The sequence below is a fragment of the Lycium barbarum genome, chromosome 4 (genome assembly GCF_019175385.1).
Source record: "Lycium barbarum isolate Lr01 chromosome 4, ASM1917538v2, whole genome shotgun sequence".
Taxonomy (NCBI): Eukaryota; Viridiplantae; Streptophyta; class Magnoliopsida; order Solanales; family Solanaceae; genus Lycium; species Lycium barbarum.
The window spans coordinates 128,524,311-128,539,717 of NC_083340.1; the positions used below are offsets into that span (position 1 = coordinate 128,524,311).

Genomic DNA, 15,407 nt, shown 5'->3' on the forward strand with positions numbered 1-15,407 from the left:
TCAATCGTGGCCTCTGAAACGGTGCTGCCGAATGAATGAACAGGTGCATTAAAAGTCTTCCTGACGACACATCTAATCATGGGGGTGTGGCGACATTTCGCTAGTTTCGCCCTTTAAATTTGAAAAAGACAGACTCTTCCACTTACCGGTCTCATGATCATAGAGAAGCTGGAAAGTGGGGACTATCTGTATTGGGCAAAACGCGCATCTGAGCTACTCCTAGCAACCGAAAGCTCAGAGAGTCCGGGATATCTACACAGCTGGCCTCTAATCTTACCAACTCAGGTCATGTCCACAGACCTCGACCAGTGTGTCATGGCAGAGACGCACATGGGGCTACAGTCATGTCATATCACCTGAACTTTAGGGTTAGAAAAGTCTCTCTTTGGCTTATATAAGGAAGCTTAGGAGCAATGAATCATCTCCTTCCTATCACCATTTGTAACCCTATTATTTTCTCTAAGGCAATATACACAGAAGTTCATGGTTTTTAGCTCTTACTATATTGTATTGTTATTCCTTATTCTTTCGCACCCATGCTTTTCATCACTCCAAATCGATCTCACTAAAGAGTTTCCGGGGTTGGATACAGCCCACTTGTCTTTACACCCTATAAAAATAAATCTCTAACAATTTTTTGGTTAAATCTGATTTCACCGGAAAATAATAGTAATAGCCTAATAAATGCATATATATGTGTTTAAGCTTCCAATCGATGTTCGATGATCGTATTGGAGTCCGACTAATTAAATTTACGCAGGAAAATGTCATATTGGAGTAAAGCGTTCCCTAGCAATGCATGCATACAATAGTATTATGCTTCTATCATTTTTTCGACTAAAATTATGTAAATTGTACACAAGGTTGAAGAATTTTTATAAGTATATACTCATTTTAGAGAAACAAAAAAGCCTAAAATAGTCCACTATGTTTGGGTTTGGACTCAAAATCATCCATGTTCTTTTTACTTGGAACACTAATAGTACACAACATTTACTAAAGTGGTGCACTTTTGGTCACTCTCTAAAACTGTGTTAAATTTAACAGAGACGATAACCTAAGCAGCAAACCGATGAAACCCATTCTTCTTGACAACAGTACAGCTACATTACCTGTATATTCTTCTCCTTGTTATATTAGCAATAACAAAACAATCTCTTCCTTAGATAATGCGATCGAGATTTTTTGTCAAGATTTTCAACTAACTACACCATTCTCCACCTCAGATGAGGCGGACTCGTAATAATCATTCCCGAGACATTCATGTTGAGCTCTTGGGGAGCCATGAAAGTAGGCTTCCCTAATTAATGGATTCTAAGCCAGTACTTACGTATGCGTGTTTTTACTGCCAAAGAATAACCACTCTAACTAAAGATCTGATATGATTCTGATCTATGAAGTCTTTTCGTTAGTGTTGGACTCTCAATCAATTAAAACTTTTTTAGCCGTATTGCATAATCAACTTATAACAACAAAGGTTTATCTTTTCAACTCCTCTCAAGAACTCCTTTTTTTTTCTCTCTCTTTTTCTTTGGTAAATTAGGACTGTTGATCAGTTTTTTGTGAAGATGGACGCTGGGCTTGGTTGGGAAAACATGTCACGTGATGAGCACGTGACTCCAGCTTCATCTCTGTTACTCTCTCCGTCCCAATTTATATGGTACTTTTCGCTTTGACTAAACTTTGAAGCTAAATTGGATTAGATTAACTCAATATTTTAACATTAAAATTTATATATTTGAAAATTAAATGAAAAGTACTGTAAATTGCAACTTTGCTCATATTAACTTGATGAAAAAATACATCTTAAAATGATGGTCAAAGTTCATACCATTTGAATCTCGGAAAGCGAAAAGTGTCACATAAATTGGAACAGGGGGAGTAAAATTTAATGGAATTTTTGGAGAGTGACCAAAAATGCACCACTTTAGTAAACATTATGTACTATTCATGCTCCAAGTAAAAGAACATGGATGATTTTGAGTCCAAATCCAAAGATAATGGACTATTTTAGGCATTTTCTCCTCATTTTTAATTGTAATTGTCTTAATTTATCCAATATTATTTCCTTTTTTCTTCAAAAAGATCAATGCTTTCTAATACTCCCTTTATCCCAATTTATGTGACATTTTTCGTTTTTTCGAGAGTCGATTTGATTAAACTTTGAAGCTAAATTAAATTAGATTAATACTTTAAGATTAAAATTTATATATTTGAAAACTACATAATAAGTACTATAAGTTGCAATTGTTCTCATATAAATTTGGTAAAAAATACATCTTAAAATATTGGTTAAAATTCATACAGTTTGAATCTCGGAAAGCAAAAACTGTCGTATAAATTGAGCCAGAAGGAATATATAAAAACTAGCCAATTGTTAATATTTTCACTAACAAGATTTGTGGTGATCTCTATTGGATAAAAAGAGCACTTTGTTTATTAGAGTACTTCTGATATTCTATAACTACGAATCTAGATTCGTGCCAATTTTTATTCTTAACTAGTATTCAGGTAAATTTTGTTAAATAAATTGGCAAAGAAAACGTAATACATATAAACTACCTCCAGCGCCAATTTTAATACTACTTGAGCTAATTCCTAATTGTTTTGTCGCATTAAAATTACCAACACATTATATACATTTATGAATTTTCTTTTCATGCAAATAGTACGTGACTTTTAAAATTAGGGTCAAATCCATCGACAAACACATGTGATTGTCCACTTCCTTCACTTGAGCACCTAAAGTGACCCTTGTTCCATTTAAACACTTCAGGTGGGTCATTCATATTTCATTTAGACACTTTTTGCACCGTTATCGGAGCAAAACCAACACCAAAGGGGGCGCCACCTCATTGCACATCCAACCAGCCCAAAAGCCCTAATTTTTAATGGTCAAAACTCCATGAATTTACAAATTAGTGAATTTACAATTAAAATGAGTTGGCACAATTTAATTGAGTTGGTACAATTTAAATGAGCTAGCACAATTTGATTGGCCACTTAATCCACGTAGGAGACGACTGATGTTAGTTTTGCTCCGATAACGGCGTAAAAAGTGTCTAAGTGGAATAGGAATGACCTGAAGTGTCTAAATGGAACAAGGGTCACTTTAGATGGTCAAGTGAATGAAGTGGACTAGCACAGATGTTTATCGATGGATTTGACCCTTTAAATATCAAGACATGGTTCCAATTTTGCCTTTATTGATCATCAATGAATTATTAAATTTCACTCTATGATCGTTTATTCAGCGCTTGTTTTTGTCTTAATATATAATGTAATCAATCGAAAGAAAATAGTATTTTGACTTTAAAACACAAGGACGAACTGGAAAATATAGAGAGTGATTAAAGGGGAAGAGGATCAATCTCCGTTCATGAAAAAAAAAGTATTTAAAGTTGAAAAAATAAATCTTATGTAGAAAATAAAGTAAGGATCTTTAGGTATATTCTAGTTGACCCTTCACTTATTTGATTTTCCAACTTATGTAGAGGCGTGAACTAAGGCAGTCACATAAAATTTAAATTTCAAGAAAATAAATTTGCAAATAATCTATGGTTGTAAATTAAAGAAAGAAAAAGCTCTTTTTTTTTTGTTTTTTTTTTCTCTGTCTATATATAGCTACCTTACTCAGTGTCTTTTGGATTACATAAACTCAAAGTCCTCCACTTATTATAAAGTCACTCTTTTTCTTTGTTCTTCTCATTCTTTTGTTTTCTGACACACCAAAATTCAGGTATGTACATTATTTAGTTCACTCTTTCTTTTTCATTTTTCTATGTTTAATTGCAAATAAATTAATAAGAACTTAGTAGACATTCGGCAATAGAAACCAAATATTTTTCACTTTATTTAGAATTTTTGAAGATGAAGTTGTGTTTGGTTATAATTTTGGAAAATAATATTTGATTGTTTGAATGTATTGAAAGTGTAAAAAATGAAGAAAAGAAGTGAAAGGTTTTAGGTGTTAACATTAATTTTCAAATAAAGTGGAAAAAAAAAATCCGGGAAAAATGACTAATTATGATGGCCAAACAGGTCCTTAAACTCACTAAAGTTGCCAAGAGGGGTTCTTTTGTATGTCTAGAAAAAAATATGGTGGTCCCTTGTTTTTGTGCTTTTGTGGGATTTTGATGATTTTTAATTTTTATGTTTATGTACATTGTTGCAGGGTCTGTTTGGATAGTGAAAAATGGGGACACGTAATTTGGAGAAAATGGCATCAATTGATGCTCAGTTAAGGCAATTGGTGCCTGGTAAAGTATCTGAGGATGATAAACTTGTTGAGTATGATGCTTTGCTTTTGGATAGGTTTCTTGATATTCTTCAAGATTTGCATGGGGAAGATCTCAAAGAAACCGTATGCATTTCCCAATTTTTTTTTCTGAAATATTAGCTGTGTATAGTGTTGATGAAGTTGTGTGATTTTGACCTTTGGATTGACTAAGGAGTGTTGGTTTTCTTTCCATTTTTAATCTGGTTTATTGCTTGAATTTTTATGTCACTTATCATAAAAAGGACATTAGCCAATTTAGTATAGTCTTGATGCTGTGTACCCTTGATGAAGTTGTGTGATTTTAGTCTTTGGATTGACTAAGAGGTTGTTGTTTTCTCTTCCATTTTTAATCTGGTTTATTGCTTGAAGCTAAAGATTGAATTTTTATGTCACTTAACAAGAAAAGGGAAAAAAAAGATTGGAATTTTATGTCTGTTCTGGCTCAGTGTCACAAACACTTGAGTCTAAAGTGTGTTGTAACACTTATATATGGTATTTCCACTTTTAATCTGGTTTATTGTTTGAGGCTAAAGATCGAATTTTTATGTCTGTTTTCAAAAAAAGTAATAAAAAGATTGGACTTTTATGTCTGTTTCTGACTGAGTTGACTACAAACACTTTAAGTCTAATATATGTGTAATGCTTATAGATGGTATTTAGATAGTGTTATTCATATGCTCCAGTAGTTTGACTTGTATATCAGAAACTTTACACATTTGCCAATTGTTTTGTTATTTTTTCTGGAAAAAATTATTTAACCTATGAATGATTAGCTATGTAATCTTTGATGTTGTGTATAGTGTTGATGAAGTTGTGTGATTTTGGTCTTTGGATTGACTAAGGGGGTGTTGTTTTCTCTTCCACTTTTTATCTGGTTTATTGCTTGAAGCTAAAGCTAAATATTGAATTTTTATGTCACTTTTCAAGAAAAGAAGTATAAAAAGGAATAAAAAGATTGAATTTTTATGTCACTTATCATAAAAGGGATACAACGATTGAATTTTTATGTCACTTATCATAAAAATATTGGACTCGTATGTCTGTTCTGACTGAGTTGACCAACAAACACTTGAGTCTAAAGTGTCTGTAATACTTATAGATGGTTTTTAGATAGTGAACTTGATATGCTTCAGAATAGTTTGACTGTGTTGGGTGGACGAAATCGTCATGCCTATAGTGACCTGAGATCCTAAACTTGGTGTTGTTAGTTCTTTGAGACGATTAAATTAATTGAGATGGACTTTTTTTGAGAAGGAAATTAATTGCGATGTACTTTTTTTGAAAAGGAAATTAATTGAGATATACTTGCAAACTATGTTGTTCGACTCCAAAAATTCAATACTTTTAGAGGATTCGACACGCATTTTTAAGAGTCCAAGAAATATAGCTTGCAAATGACTAGTGTGCATTAAAGTCTTTGATTTGTTCAATCTCACATTAGGTCCAAGAGTGTTATGAGCTTTCTGCCGAGTATGAAGGCAAGCATGATCCAAAAAAGCTGGAGGAACTTGGCAGTATGTTGACAGGTTTGGATCCAGGGGATTCAATTGTCATTGCTAAAGCTTTCTCTCACATGCTTAACTTGGCCAATTTGGCCGAGGAGGTTCAGATTGCCTACCGTAGGCGTCAAAATTTGAAGAAAAAGGGAGATTTTGTCGATGAGAACAATGCAACAACTGAGTCAGATATTGAAGAGACCTTCAAGAAACTGGTGGGTGACTTGAAGAAATCTCCTCAAGAAGTTTTTGATGCTCTGAAGAATCAGACCGTGGATTTGGTCCTTACTGCTCATCCTACTCAATCTGTCCGAAGATCATTGCTCCAAAAGCATGGAAGGTTTGGTCTCTAATCACCATGTTTATTGTCTTCAGCAGTTAGTGTGGTCTCCTTGGCTCGTCACATTTGTTCTTAAGTTAGTTTATGCTTTGTTTGTTCCATCCACAAAAGGAAAAGCACTTGCTCATTGGTTATTAGCAGCTTCCCGAAAACGTCGGGGTCGAAATATGGCTTTCAAATTAAGTGGTTAATGATACAATCGACCAATGAATTATGACTCAATTATTCCCTCGCTATGACTCGTCCCGTTGAAGCAGCTAAGAACTTCGGATTGAAGTAATAAGATAAGTGAGAATTTAATTCTTCGAATTTTTTTTATTTAATTTTTTGGGTTTTGGAAAATAGGAATAAGCTTGTGACACGTTCACTAGGAGACATTGTTTTTGCTATTTCGAATTGAAGGGTGATATAAAATTGGTCTATTTCCGGCATCATCGTTGATCAACACGAAGAATATACGGCCCTGCGAGAGTGTATTACTTTAGGAATTCCATCAATTTGTTTAACTGATACAAATTGTGACCCCGATCTCGCAGATATTTCAATTATAGCAAGATGCGAAAGAATCTATATTCCCTATCTCGTATTTTCTATTCCCTTGATTAGCCTATTTTAAATTTTTCAAGTGGACTGGAGACGATCTGCGCTATCTGCCTCTTGGCTTATGTATAGATATTGATTCATTCACAGAACAATTTGCTTCTCGTATTGACGAATTAGGATGTGGAACCAGAAATTACTAGTTTTAGAATGTAGTTGGACAAAAAAAGATTTATTCAAGTGAGTTCATGTTCTCATCATCTTTAGTAAAATCAGGTCCTCCGCGAAGACATCTATAGGATTTAATGATTCCTAACAACGGATTCATCTCTTTCTCTATCTGCATAATAAATATAATTGGAAATTCTCTTTTCTGCCCAAATTTCTTGCTTTCTTTGTTTGTTTAGTTTCTTTTAACTAACTTGCTCTAACTAAATTTTCAGGATCCGTGACTGCTTGGCTCAGTTGTATGCTAAAGATATTACACCTGATGATAAACAGGAGCTTGATGAGGCTTTACAGAGGGAGGTAATTATCGATGTTTAGTTACTTCATGCATGTGATTTTCCTTGAGTGGAATTCTGTAATTTGTACATTCAATTTCTGGTGCTTTTCTGAAGACTTTCTGACCCTACTAATGGATATTTTGGTGCTTCAATATCTTGTAGAGATGTCTTCATCTTTCAGTCTGTCCTTATTTATCTATGGCCATCCTGTACTCCGTCCCATTTTAACTGTCGTTTAGAAATTCGAGACTTAAGTTGGCAATTAACAACAACAAATACCTAGTGTAATCCCACATCTAATAGATAGTGGTAACTGAGTAAATTATACCTTGTATTTATTGTTTTTCTTAATGGGCGTGAAAAGAGCTAAAACGACAATTAAAATAGGAAGAAGCTAGTATTAGTGTAGTTCTATTTCTAAACTGCACGGATAGGACACATTAATGGATCTGCTGTTTTATCCCTCTCATGATGAATGGAGAAGCAAAACAATCTCATAGATTAATATAGTCTCTGTGTGGTTATTCAGCTAACACTCCAAAACTTTATTATGCATATGTAAACATAGTATCTATTTAGATAGGCCCGAATGACCCCTTCTCATAATGAGAATGTATTTAACCCTATTCTAAACTGCACGGATAGGACACATTAATGGATCTGCTGTTTTATCCCTCTCATGATGAATGGAGAAGCAAAACAATGATGAATGGAGAAGCAAAACAATCTCATAGATTAATATAGTCTCTGTGTGGTTATTCAGCTAACACTCCAAAACTTTATTATGCATATTATTGGATGGAGCTTTCCACAGAAAATAGCTGTTATTCTATCTATCCAGAGTCTAACTGTGTTTCAACTTCCATATAGATTGATAAATTTTGAAGTGATGTGCTTAATTTCTTATTGCGGCAACGCTACCATTTAATCTTTGCCCCTTCATTCATCTGAATTGTATTTTCTGAAGCCAGAAGATGAAGAAATACTGAACTTGTTTTCTTTCTCGACTCAGATTTATAATAGCTATCTTCAAACTCAAATATGCGTCACATTTTGTGGATCATGATTTATTGGTAAGATGCACCCATTATTTTTATCCTTTTTGACAAATATGTGGTCCTTACTTCTTGTGTAGATTCAAGCTGCTTTCCGCACTGATGAGATCCGTAGAACTCCTCCAACTCCACAAGATGAAATGAGAGCTGGAATGAGCTATTTCCATGAAACAATTTGGAAGGGTGTACCAAAGTTCTTGCGCCGTGTTGATACAGCTCTTAAAAACATTGGGATTAATGAACGAGTTCCTTATAACGCTCCTCTTATTCAATTTTCCTCTTGGATGGGCGGTGATCGTGATGGTATGATTCCTGTCCTTTAGATAACTTTTGCAGTTACTTTAGCTATAAGTTGAGAAAACAAAACAAGACTTAGGATTACATTATTTTGGTGGGTGGAGGGAAGCAACATATTCCTTCTGCTCCTCTCTGGATATATATTTTAGAGATAATTACAGTCTGATGCCTTTTGGTGATCTAATTTTACAAAGTAGCCATCAAATGTATAGGCTTAAGTATAAATATACATATAACATGCATATTGTATACATAAATATACATATAATATACATTATCAGTTTATATGTTTTGTATATTTTGGCTAGCCCGTAATTAATTTCGGCCGATGGGAAAAATGAAAAAATTCCTATATTTTTTTCAATATATGTTGGACTCCTTATTTACTACATGCAGTAGATAATCTTTCTTTATCTGTCAACTGTTTGCTACCAAATGCAGGTAATCCAAGAGTGACTCCTGAGGTCACAAGAGATGTTTGCTTATTGGCCAGAATGATGGCAGCTAACTTGTACTATTCGCAAATAGAGGACCTCATGTTTGAGGTATCCAACAACTAAATTGTTTTTGAGACTTCTGTCTTGATACATCGCACCATCTACACTGTTATATTTTTCTAACTTGTACATGCTTTCAGTTATCTATGTGGCGCTGCAATGAAGAGCTCCGCGTGCGATCAGATGAAGTACTCCACAGGTCTTCAAGGAGAGATGCAAAGCACTACATAGGTAAACTAATGTGATTGCTATTGAGATTGATCCATGAAATTGAATCAAAGAAGAATTTGCTAGTTGCATATAAACTTGATTGGACGGTTAAATGCTTGTTTGTGGTATGATTCAAATTTTCTCCTTTCAAGTGAGCCAAGCATGTTATTTTCATCATTGCCTATCAAAAAAGTAAGAGAGGGTGAGCAACGGGTGTTAGTTTTTGTGATTTTAAAGAGAGAAAAAGTAGATCATTCTAGCATCTGGTACTCTGGTCAGTGTTTATTTTAAAGAAATTGCATTAAAGGCTCTCTCTATTTCTCTTGGACAGATGTTCCTTTCTTCCAAAAAAAAAAAAAGAGAATAATTCTTTGGACAGAAAACTTGCATAATCTCTGATCTTTCTGAGATTTTCTTCTGATGCAGAATTTTGGAAGCAAGTTCCTCCAAATGAACCGTATCGTGTAATTCTTGGTGATGTGAGAGATAAGCTGTATCAGACACGTGAGCGTGCTCGCCAACTGTTAGCTCATGGACACTCTGATATTCCAGAGGACGCAACTTATACTAATATTGAGCAGGTGCATACTACATCACAACTTGACATGTTATTCAGGGAAAAGGGGAATTAGAAAAACATGAATATGTGTATATCTTTCTGTTGAATAACAGCATAAGTATTTGAATGGTTGTTCACTTGTTCTATATAACCGGAATTTATAAATATCTGTGTTGCATGTCATATAACACTAATATGGTGATACATTTTATGTAGTTCTTGGAACCTCTTGAGCTCTGCTACAGATCTCTTTGTGCTTGTGGTGATCGCCCCATCGCTGATGGTAGCCTTCTGGATTTCCTTAGACAAGTTTCTACGTTTGGACTTTCACTTGTCAGACTTGACATAAGACAAGAGTCAGACCGCCACACTGATGTGCTTGATGCTATTACCCAGCATTTAGGAATTGGTTCATATCGAGAATGGTCTGAAGAACGTAGACAAGAGTGGCTTCTGTCTGAACTCAGCGGCAAGAGACCTTTATTTGGACCTGATCTTCCAAAAACTGAAGAAATTGCTGATGTTTTGGATACGTTCCATGTCATATCCGAACTCCCAGCAGACTGCTTCGGGGCATATATCATCTCAATGGCTACCTCACCATCTGATGTGCTTGCAGTTGAGCTTCTACAGCGTGAATGCCGAGTGAAGCAACCTTTACGAGTTGTTCCACTTTTTGAGAAGTTGGCTGATCTGGATGCTGCTCCTGCTGCCGTTGCACGTCTTTTCTCAATCGAGTGGTACAGAAACCGGATTAATGGCAAGCAAGAGGTCATGATTGGATACTCTGACTCTGGCAAGGATGCAGGTCGGCTATCAGCAGCCTGGCAGTTATATAAGGCTCAAGAGGAGCTTATACAAGTTGCCAAGGAGTTCGGCGTGAAGCTAACTATGTTCCATGGTAGAGGTGGTACAGTGGGAAGAGGAGGTGGCCCCACCCATCTTGCTATATTGTCTCAACCACCCGACACAATTCACGGTCATCTTCGCGTTACAGTTCAGGGTGAGGTTATTGAGCAATCTTTTGGGGAAGAACACTTGTGTTTTAGGACACTCCAGCGCTTTACTGCTGCTACTCTTGAACATGGGATGCATCCTCCAGTCTCTCCCAAACCAGAATGGCGTGCTCTTATGGACGAAATTGCCGTTGTTGCTACAGAAAAATATCGATCAATAGTTTTTAAGGAACCCCGATTTGTCGAGTATTTCCGCCTGGTAAGTGTGCTAGGAATGAACTTCGTTATTTGTCTTACATGCTGTTTCCAAATATTGCCTTGAGTTGCAAAAAGTTACTTTTCATTGATCATGTTTCCAGGCCACACCCGAGTTAGAGTATGGTCGAATGAACATTGGAAGCCGTCCATCAAAGCGTAAACCCAGCGGAGGCATAGAATCACTTAGAGCTATTCCGTGGATCTTTGCCTGGACTCAGACTAGATTTCATCTTCCAGTCTGGCTCGGCTTTGGAGCAGCATTTAAGTATGCCATTGAAAAGGATATCAAAAACCTCCGCATGCTGCAAGAAATGTACAATGCATGGCCATTCTTTAGGGTAACTATCGATTTGGTTGAGATGGTGTTCGCCAAAGGAGATCCAGGCATTGCTGCATTGTACGACAAGCTATTGGTGTCCGAAGATTTGTGGTCCTTCGGTGAACTTCTTAGGTCAAACTACGAGGAGACAAAGAGCCTCCTATTGCAGGTAATTTTCCTACCAACAACAATATACCCAGTGTAATCCAACAAGTGGGTCTGGGGAGGGTAGGATGTACACAAACTTTACCCTCACCTTTGTGGGGCAGAGAGGTTGTTTCCTGCCGAGGTGGTTAATTTGACATATACCAAGGGGTTAATTTCATGTTCCGGTCAAATCTAACAAACAGAGTTCAATAAATATTTGACAGAGACTAAAAGTGTCAACTTTTGGTCTATCAAACCATAAGGGACCATTTTTGTCATTTTCTCACTTATCGTGCTTGAGTGCTTCAAAAACTGGTTCCAAGCTATCACATCTAAAACTTGTTTTTTCTTTTTTTAATAGATTGCTGGACACAAGGATCTTCTGGAGGGTGACCCATACTTGAGACAACGACTGAGGTTGCGCGACTCGTACATCACAACATTGAACGTGTGCCAAGCGTACACCCTAAAGCGTATTCGTGATCCGGACTATAGTGTCACACCAAGGCCTCACATTTCAAAGGAATACATGGAATCAAAGCCAGCTGCTGAACTTGTGAACCTGAACCCGACTAGCGAATATGCACCTGGCTTGGAGGACACACTCATCTTGACCATGAAGGGTATTGCTGCTGGAATGCAGAATACTGGTTAAGTTAAATCCTATTTCATGCCCTTCGTATTTATACTCGGAAAAGAAGAAGCGTCACCTGGAATATGAAAGATGTTAGTCATCGTGTTGTTGACGACTAACATCAAGATGATGTATCATAATGTTCTTGGGACCATCATTGAGCAAACTTGCACGAAGAGTGAACTAGAATCTTAGCTGGTCATGGTTCACTGGAATCCCCATTGCAATTTTAGTAACTCTGAACACTAAGGACCCGTTTGGTTTGATGTGTTAGGTCGAAACAATCATGGTATAAAATATGGTATTTGCTTTATACAGCGTGTTAGTTATATTTTGAATCTTGCATAACATTTTCTCCCTAAACTTGGCCATACAACTCACTTTAGCAATTAAATTTAACTTGTAATTATATACCCCTGTTTAGTATGAAGTGAAATTAATACCACCTCCTATGCTGATGTGGCAAAAAATAATAATATCAAAGCGCGTAAATATTTTTAAAAAAGTGACACGTCAGAATTTATTTAATTTCTTTTTACCACATTTTCCTTTCACTTTTTTCCACTTCCATCGTCTCTTTCCAATCTTCCTTCTTCCATTTTCTCTGCGATCCAACTGGCACCCCCACCGCTCTTCTATTCCCTTTGCTTCAAGCCTTTAATTGATACTCCACCACTTTGTCTGGTTCCATCTTTTCTCTCTCTTTTTTTTACAAAATGTTCAAGCACCATTAGCCGAAGCTTTCATCATCATTATACATCTAAATTCGTCACCATCACCACACTCAAGAATGACATTATATTATTTCAGTAAAATATTTCTTGCAAACTATCAATAACATTCTTAATCACAGAAGAAAAAAGAGGAAAAAGTGATAAAACTAATCCACGCACCCTTAGATCGTTGAGATAAAAAGAATTAAATAAATCACCTCGTCATCGGAAAAAATGGTACCGGCTAACACTAATTTTCCCAGCCAATTGAAAATTCCCCTCGATTTCTAATCTATTTAATTCCCCTTTTTTCTCCTTCATTCTGTTGAATACCAAATTCACCAACAAATTTTTCTACAAAAACGCAGTGTAAGAAGGAGGACAATATTCTTCTCTCCATAACTTCTTAAATCATGATTTTTTTTTTCCATTCTTTTTGCACTGCTCAATAGAAGGGAAAATATACATAACCCCCCCCCCCCCCCCCCCCCCCAAAAAAAAAAAAAACTTGGAAGATCAAAGAAGAATCATTTTGTTGGGTCATGTTTGTCGATAGAGAGAGAGAGAGAGAGAGAGAGAGAGTGTTCGACTGAAGCAAAGGAGAGGGAACAAATTTGGGGAATACTAAGTTCATTTTTTGGAGCAAAATCTAACCCAGTTTCATTTTTTGTTTTTGGAGCAAAATCTCCTTCCATCTGGGGTTGCTTATGGCGAAAATTTTCATAATTGTTGAGTGATTTAGTTTGATTTTTCCGAATTTTTGGAGTTTCATGGTTGTTGACGGAAGAAGAAAGGTAGCCATTGTTGTTGACGGAAGAAGAAAGGTAACCATTGTTGTTGATGGAAGAAGAAACGTGGAGAAAGAAAAAGAAAAGAAAAGAGAGAGAGAGAGAGTGAAAGTAGTAGGAGGAGGAGGAGGAAGAGAAAGAGAAAAGAGAAATTACCTGATGTGTTAATGACGTGTCGTTAAGGTAGCGCTTATGTGGCGCGCGTGTATAGCACCTTCCAACTATGAAATTGATATTGCACATATAAGATGAAATTTAATTAACTTGAAAGTTGTTTAGTGGGGTAAATAAACGTCTATTAAGTTAAATTGCTAAAGTGAGTTGTGAGGCCAAATAAACGTCTATTAAGTTAAATTGCTAAAGTGAGTTGTGAGGCCAAATTTAGAGGAAAAATGATGTCTTTTCTCTGTAATTTAATACATCAATTGATGCATTATATCATACCTTACATAACATGGAACAACAATGCATGGATTAATTAAAGGAAAATTTCATAAATAGCAATATTAATGATGCTTATTGCTAATTATAATGATATTACATAGCAACACTAATTTTGCAATTATGTTTAAAATCCAGTTAATCCGCGTATCTGCATGTATATTTTTGTATTTTGTTGTATGTCATGTTATGCATTTGACGTACATAATCGAATGTCGCTACATGTACTTGTATGTCGTGCATGTGTACGTAATTGTATGTACAGTGATATATAGGATATATTGTAAGGTATGCTAAACATACACCGGACATATATAGTAGACGTATGCTAAACATACACCGGACATATAATGACATATTTACAGTATACATGCACCATTTTTTACCTTCAAACTACTACCCCGAAAACCACCATAGCCGCCACCACAAACCACCATAAGCGCCACCTATTCCATCATAACAACACAAAGGAGATATAATTACCTTGCTCAAGTAGTTATGTCACCTAATTTTCCCTTTAAATTATACTACATCCCCATCGATATTGCAAAGGTCCTTGAGACTCGTGGGTATATGACTGACTAATACTGTCATTTGGCCAGTGCTTATATGACTATGACTATACTAGTGTCATTCGGTTCGTGCTACTACATTAAAATTTATATTTACAATAATTTTTTTTTTGATGTAACACTATATTAATTGTAAAGATAGTTCGACAATTTCTCAATGTTTCTAAAATATTGAATCGTCTAAAAGTTATTTTTCTTAGAGTATATTTAGACTTCCTTTTTATTTTCAAACAAATGCCTACACCAAAGTTCTTCTCCTTTTTATTATACTGAAATTTTTTGGGGTTAAAGTCTTTAATGATTCAATCTTTTTTTATTATTATTACATGGGGGTAGGGGAAGGAGAAATGGGGAGGGGATTACAACATGGGCATTCGAACCCTCACCCACAAGGTGAAAGTTCAAGTAGTCAACCAACTGAGCTACTAGATCCATACTTTAATGATTCAGATTGAATTTTACCTTATGTTGGATTAACCTATACATTATTTTCTCAATTAAACTTATATTGGCTAACCCGTTTTTGGGGAAAAACAAAATATTTACGGTAATAAAATATTTGATGCTACACATTGTTGTATGATGAGTCAATGAAGTTAACTTATAAATAAAGATAACATTTAAAATTAAATAAATAAAAGTCTTGACATGACGAAATACTTTTGTAGATGTTTCTTCAAATTAAATTATACCAAAGAAACTGAAAAATTTATAATAATTTTTTTTTTACTTTAATCTTTCCTTTCCTTAAAAAAACACATGTTAAGAAATGATATTTTTTTTTTATTTTTTCTTAATTT

The 15,407-nt window shown here is 35.4% G+C and overlaps 1 protein-coding gene across 1 annotated transcript; it reads left to right on the forward strand.

Moving 5' to 3' along the window:
• Positions 1–3,582: 3,582 nt before the first annotated feature.
• Positions 3,583–12,406, forward strand: LOC132636424 (phosphoenolpyruvate carboxylase). Its single transcript, XM_060353279.1, has 11 exons — positions 3,583–3,739; positions 4,175–4,363; positions 5,721–6,115; positions 7,099–7,183; positions 8,297–8,519; positions 8,955–9,058; positions 9,151–9,241; positions 9,647–9,801; positions 9,996–10,994; positions 11,095–11,481; positions 11,821–12,406. Exons 2-11 carry the CDS (start codon positions 4,196–4,198, stop codon positions 12,112–12,114), a joined length of 2,901 nt encoding a protein of 966 aa, XP_060209262.1. The 5' UTR covers positions 3,583–3,739; positions 4,175–4,195; the 3' UTR covers positions 12,115–12,406.
• The last annotated feature ends 3,001 nt before the right edge of the window (positions 12,407–15,407 follow it).

Bases quoted from the DNA above. Each gene is read 5' to 3' on its own strand.
- LOC132636424 (XM_060353279.1), top strand. From the start codon at position 4,196: ATGGGGACACGTAATTTGGAGAAAATGGCATCAATTGATGCTCAGTTA. The intron at 4,364-5,720 runs GTATGCATTTCC...ATCTCACATTAG, and splicing joins GGGAAGATCTCAAAGAAACC to GTCCAAGAGTGTTATGAGCT. The intron at 8,520-8,954 runs GTATGATTCCTG...TACCAAATGCAG, and splicing joins GATGGGCGGTGATCGTGATG to GTAATCCAAGAGTGACTCCT.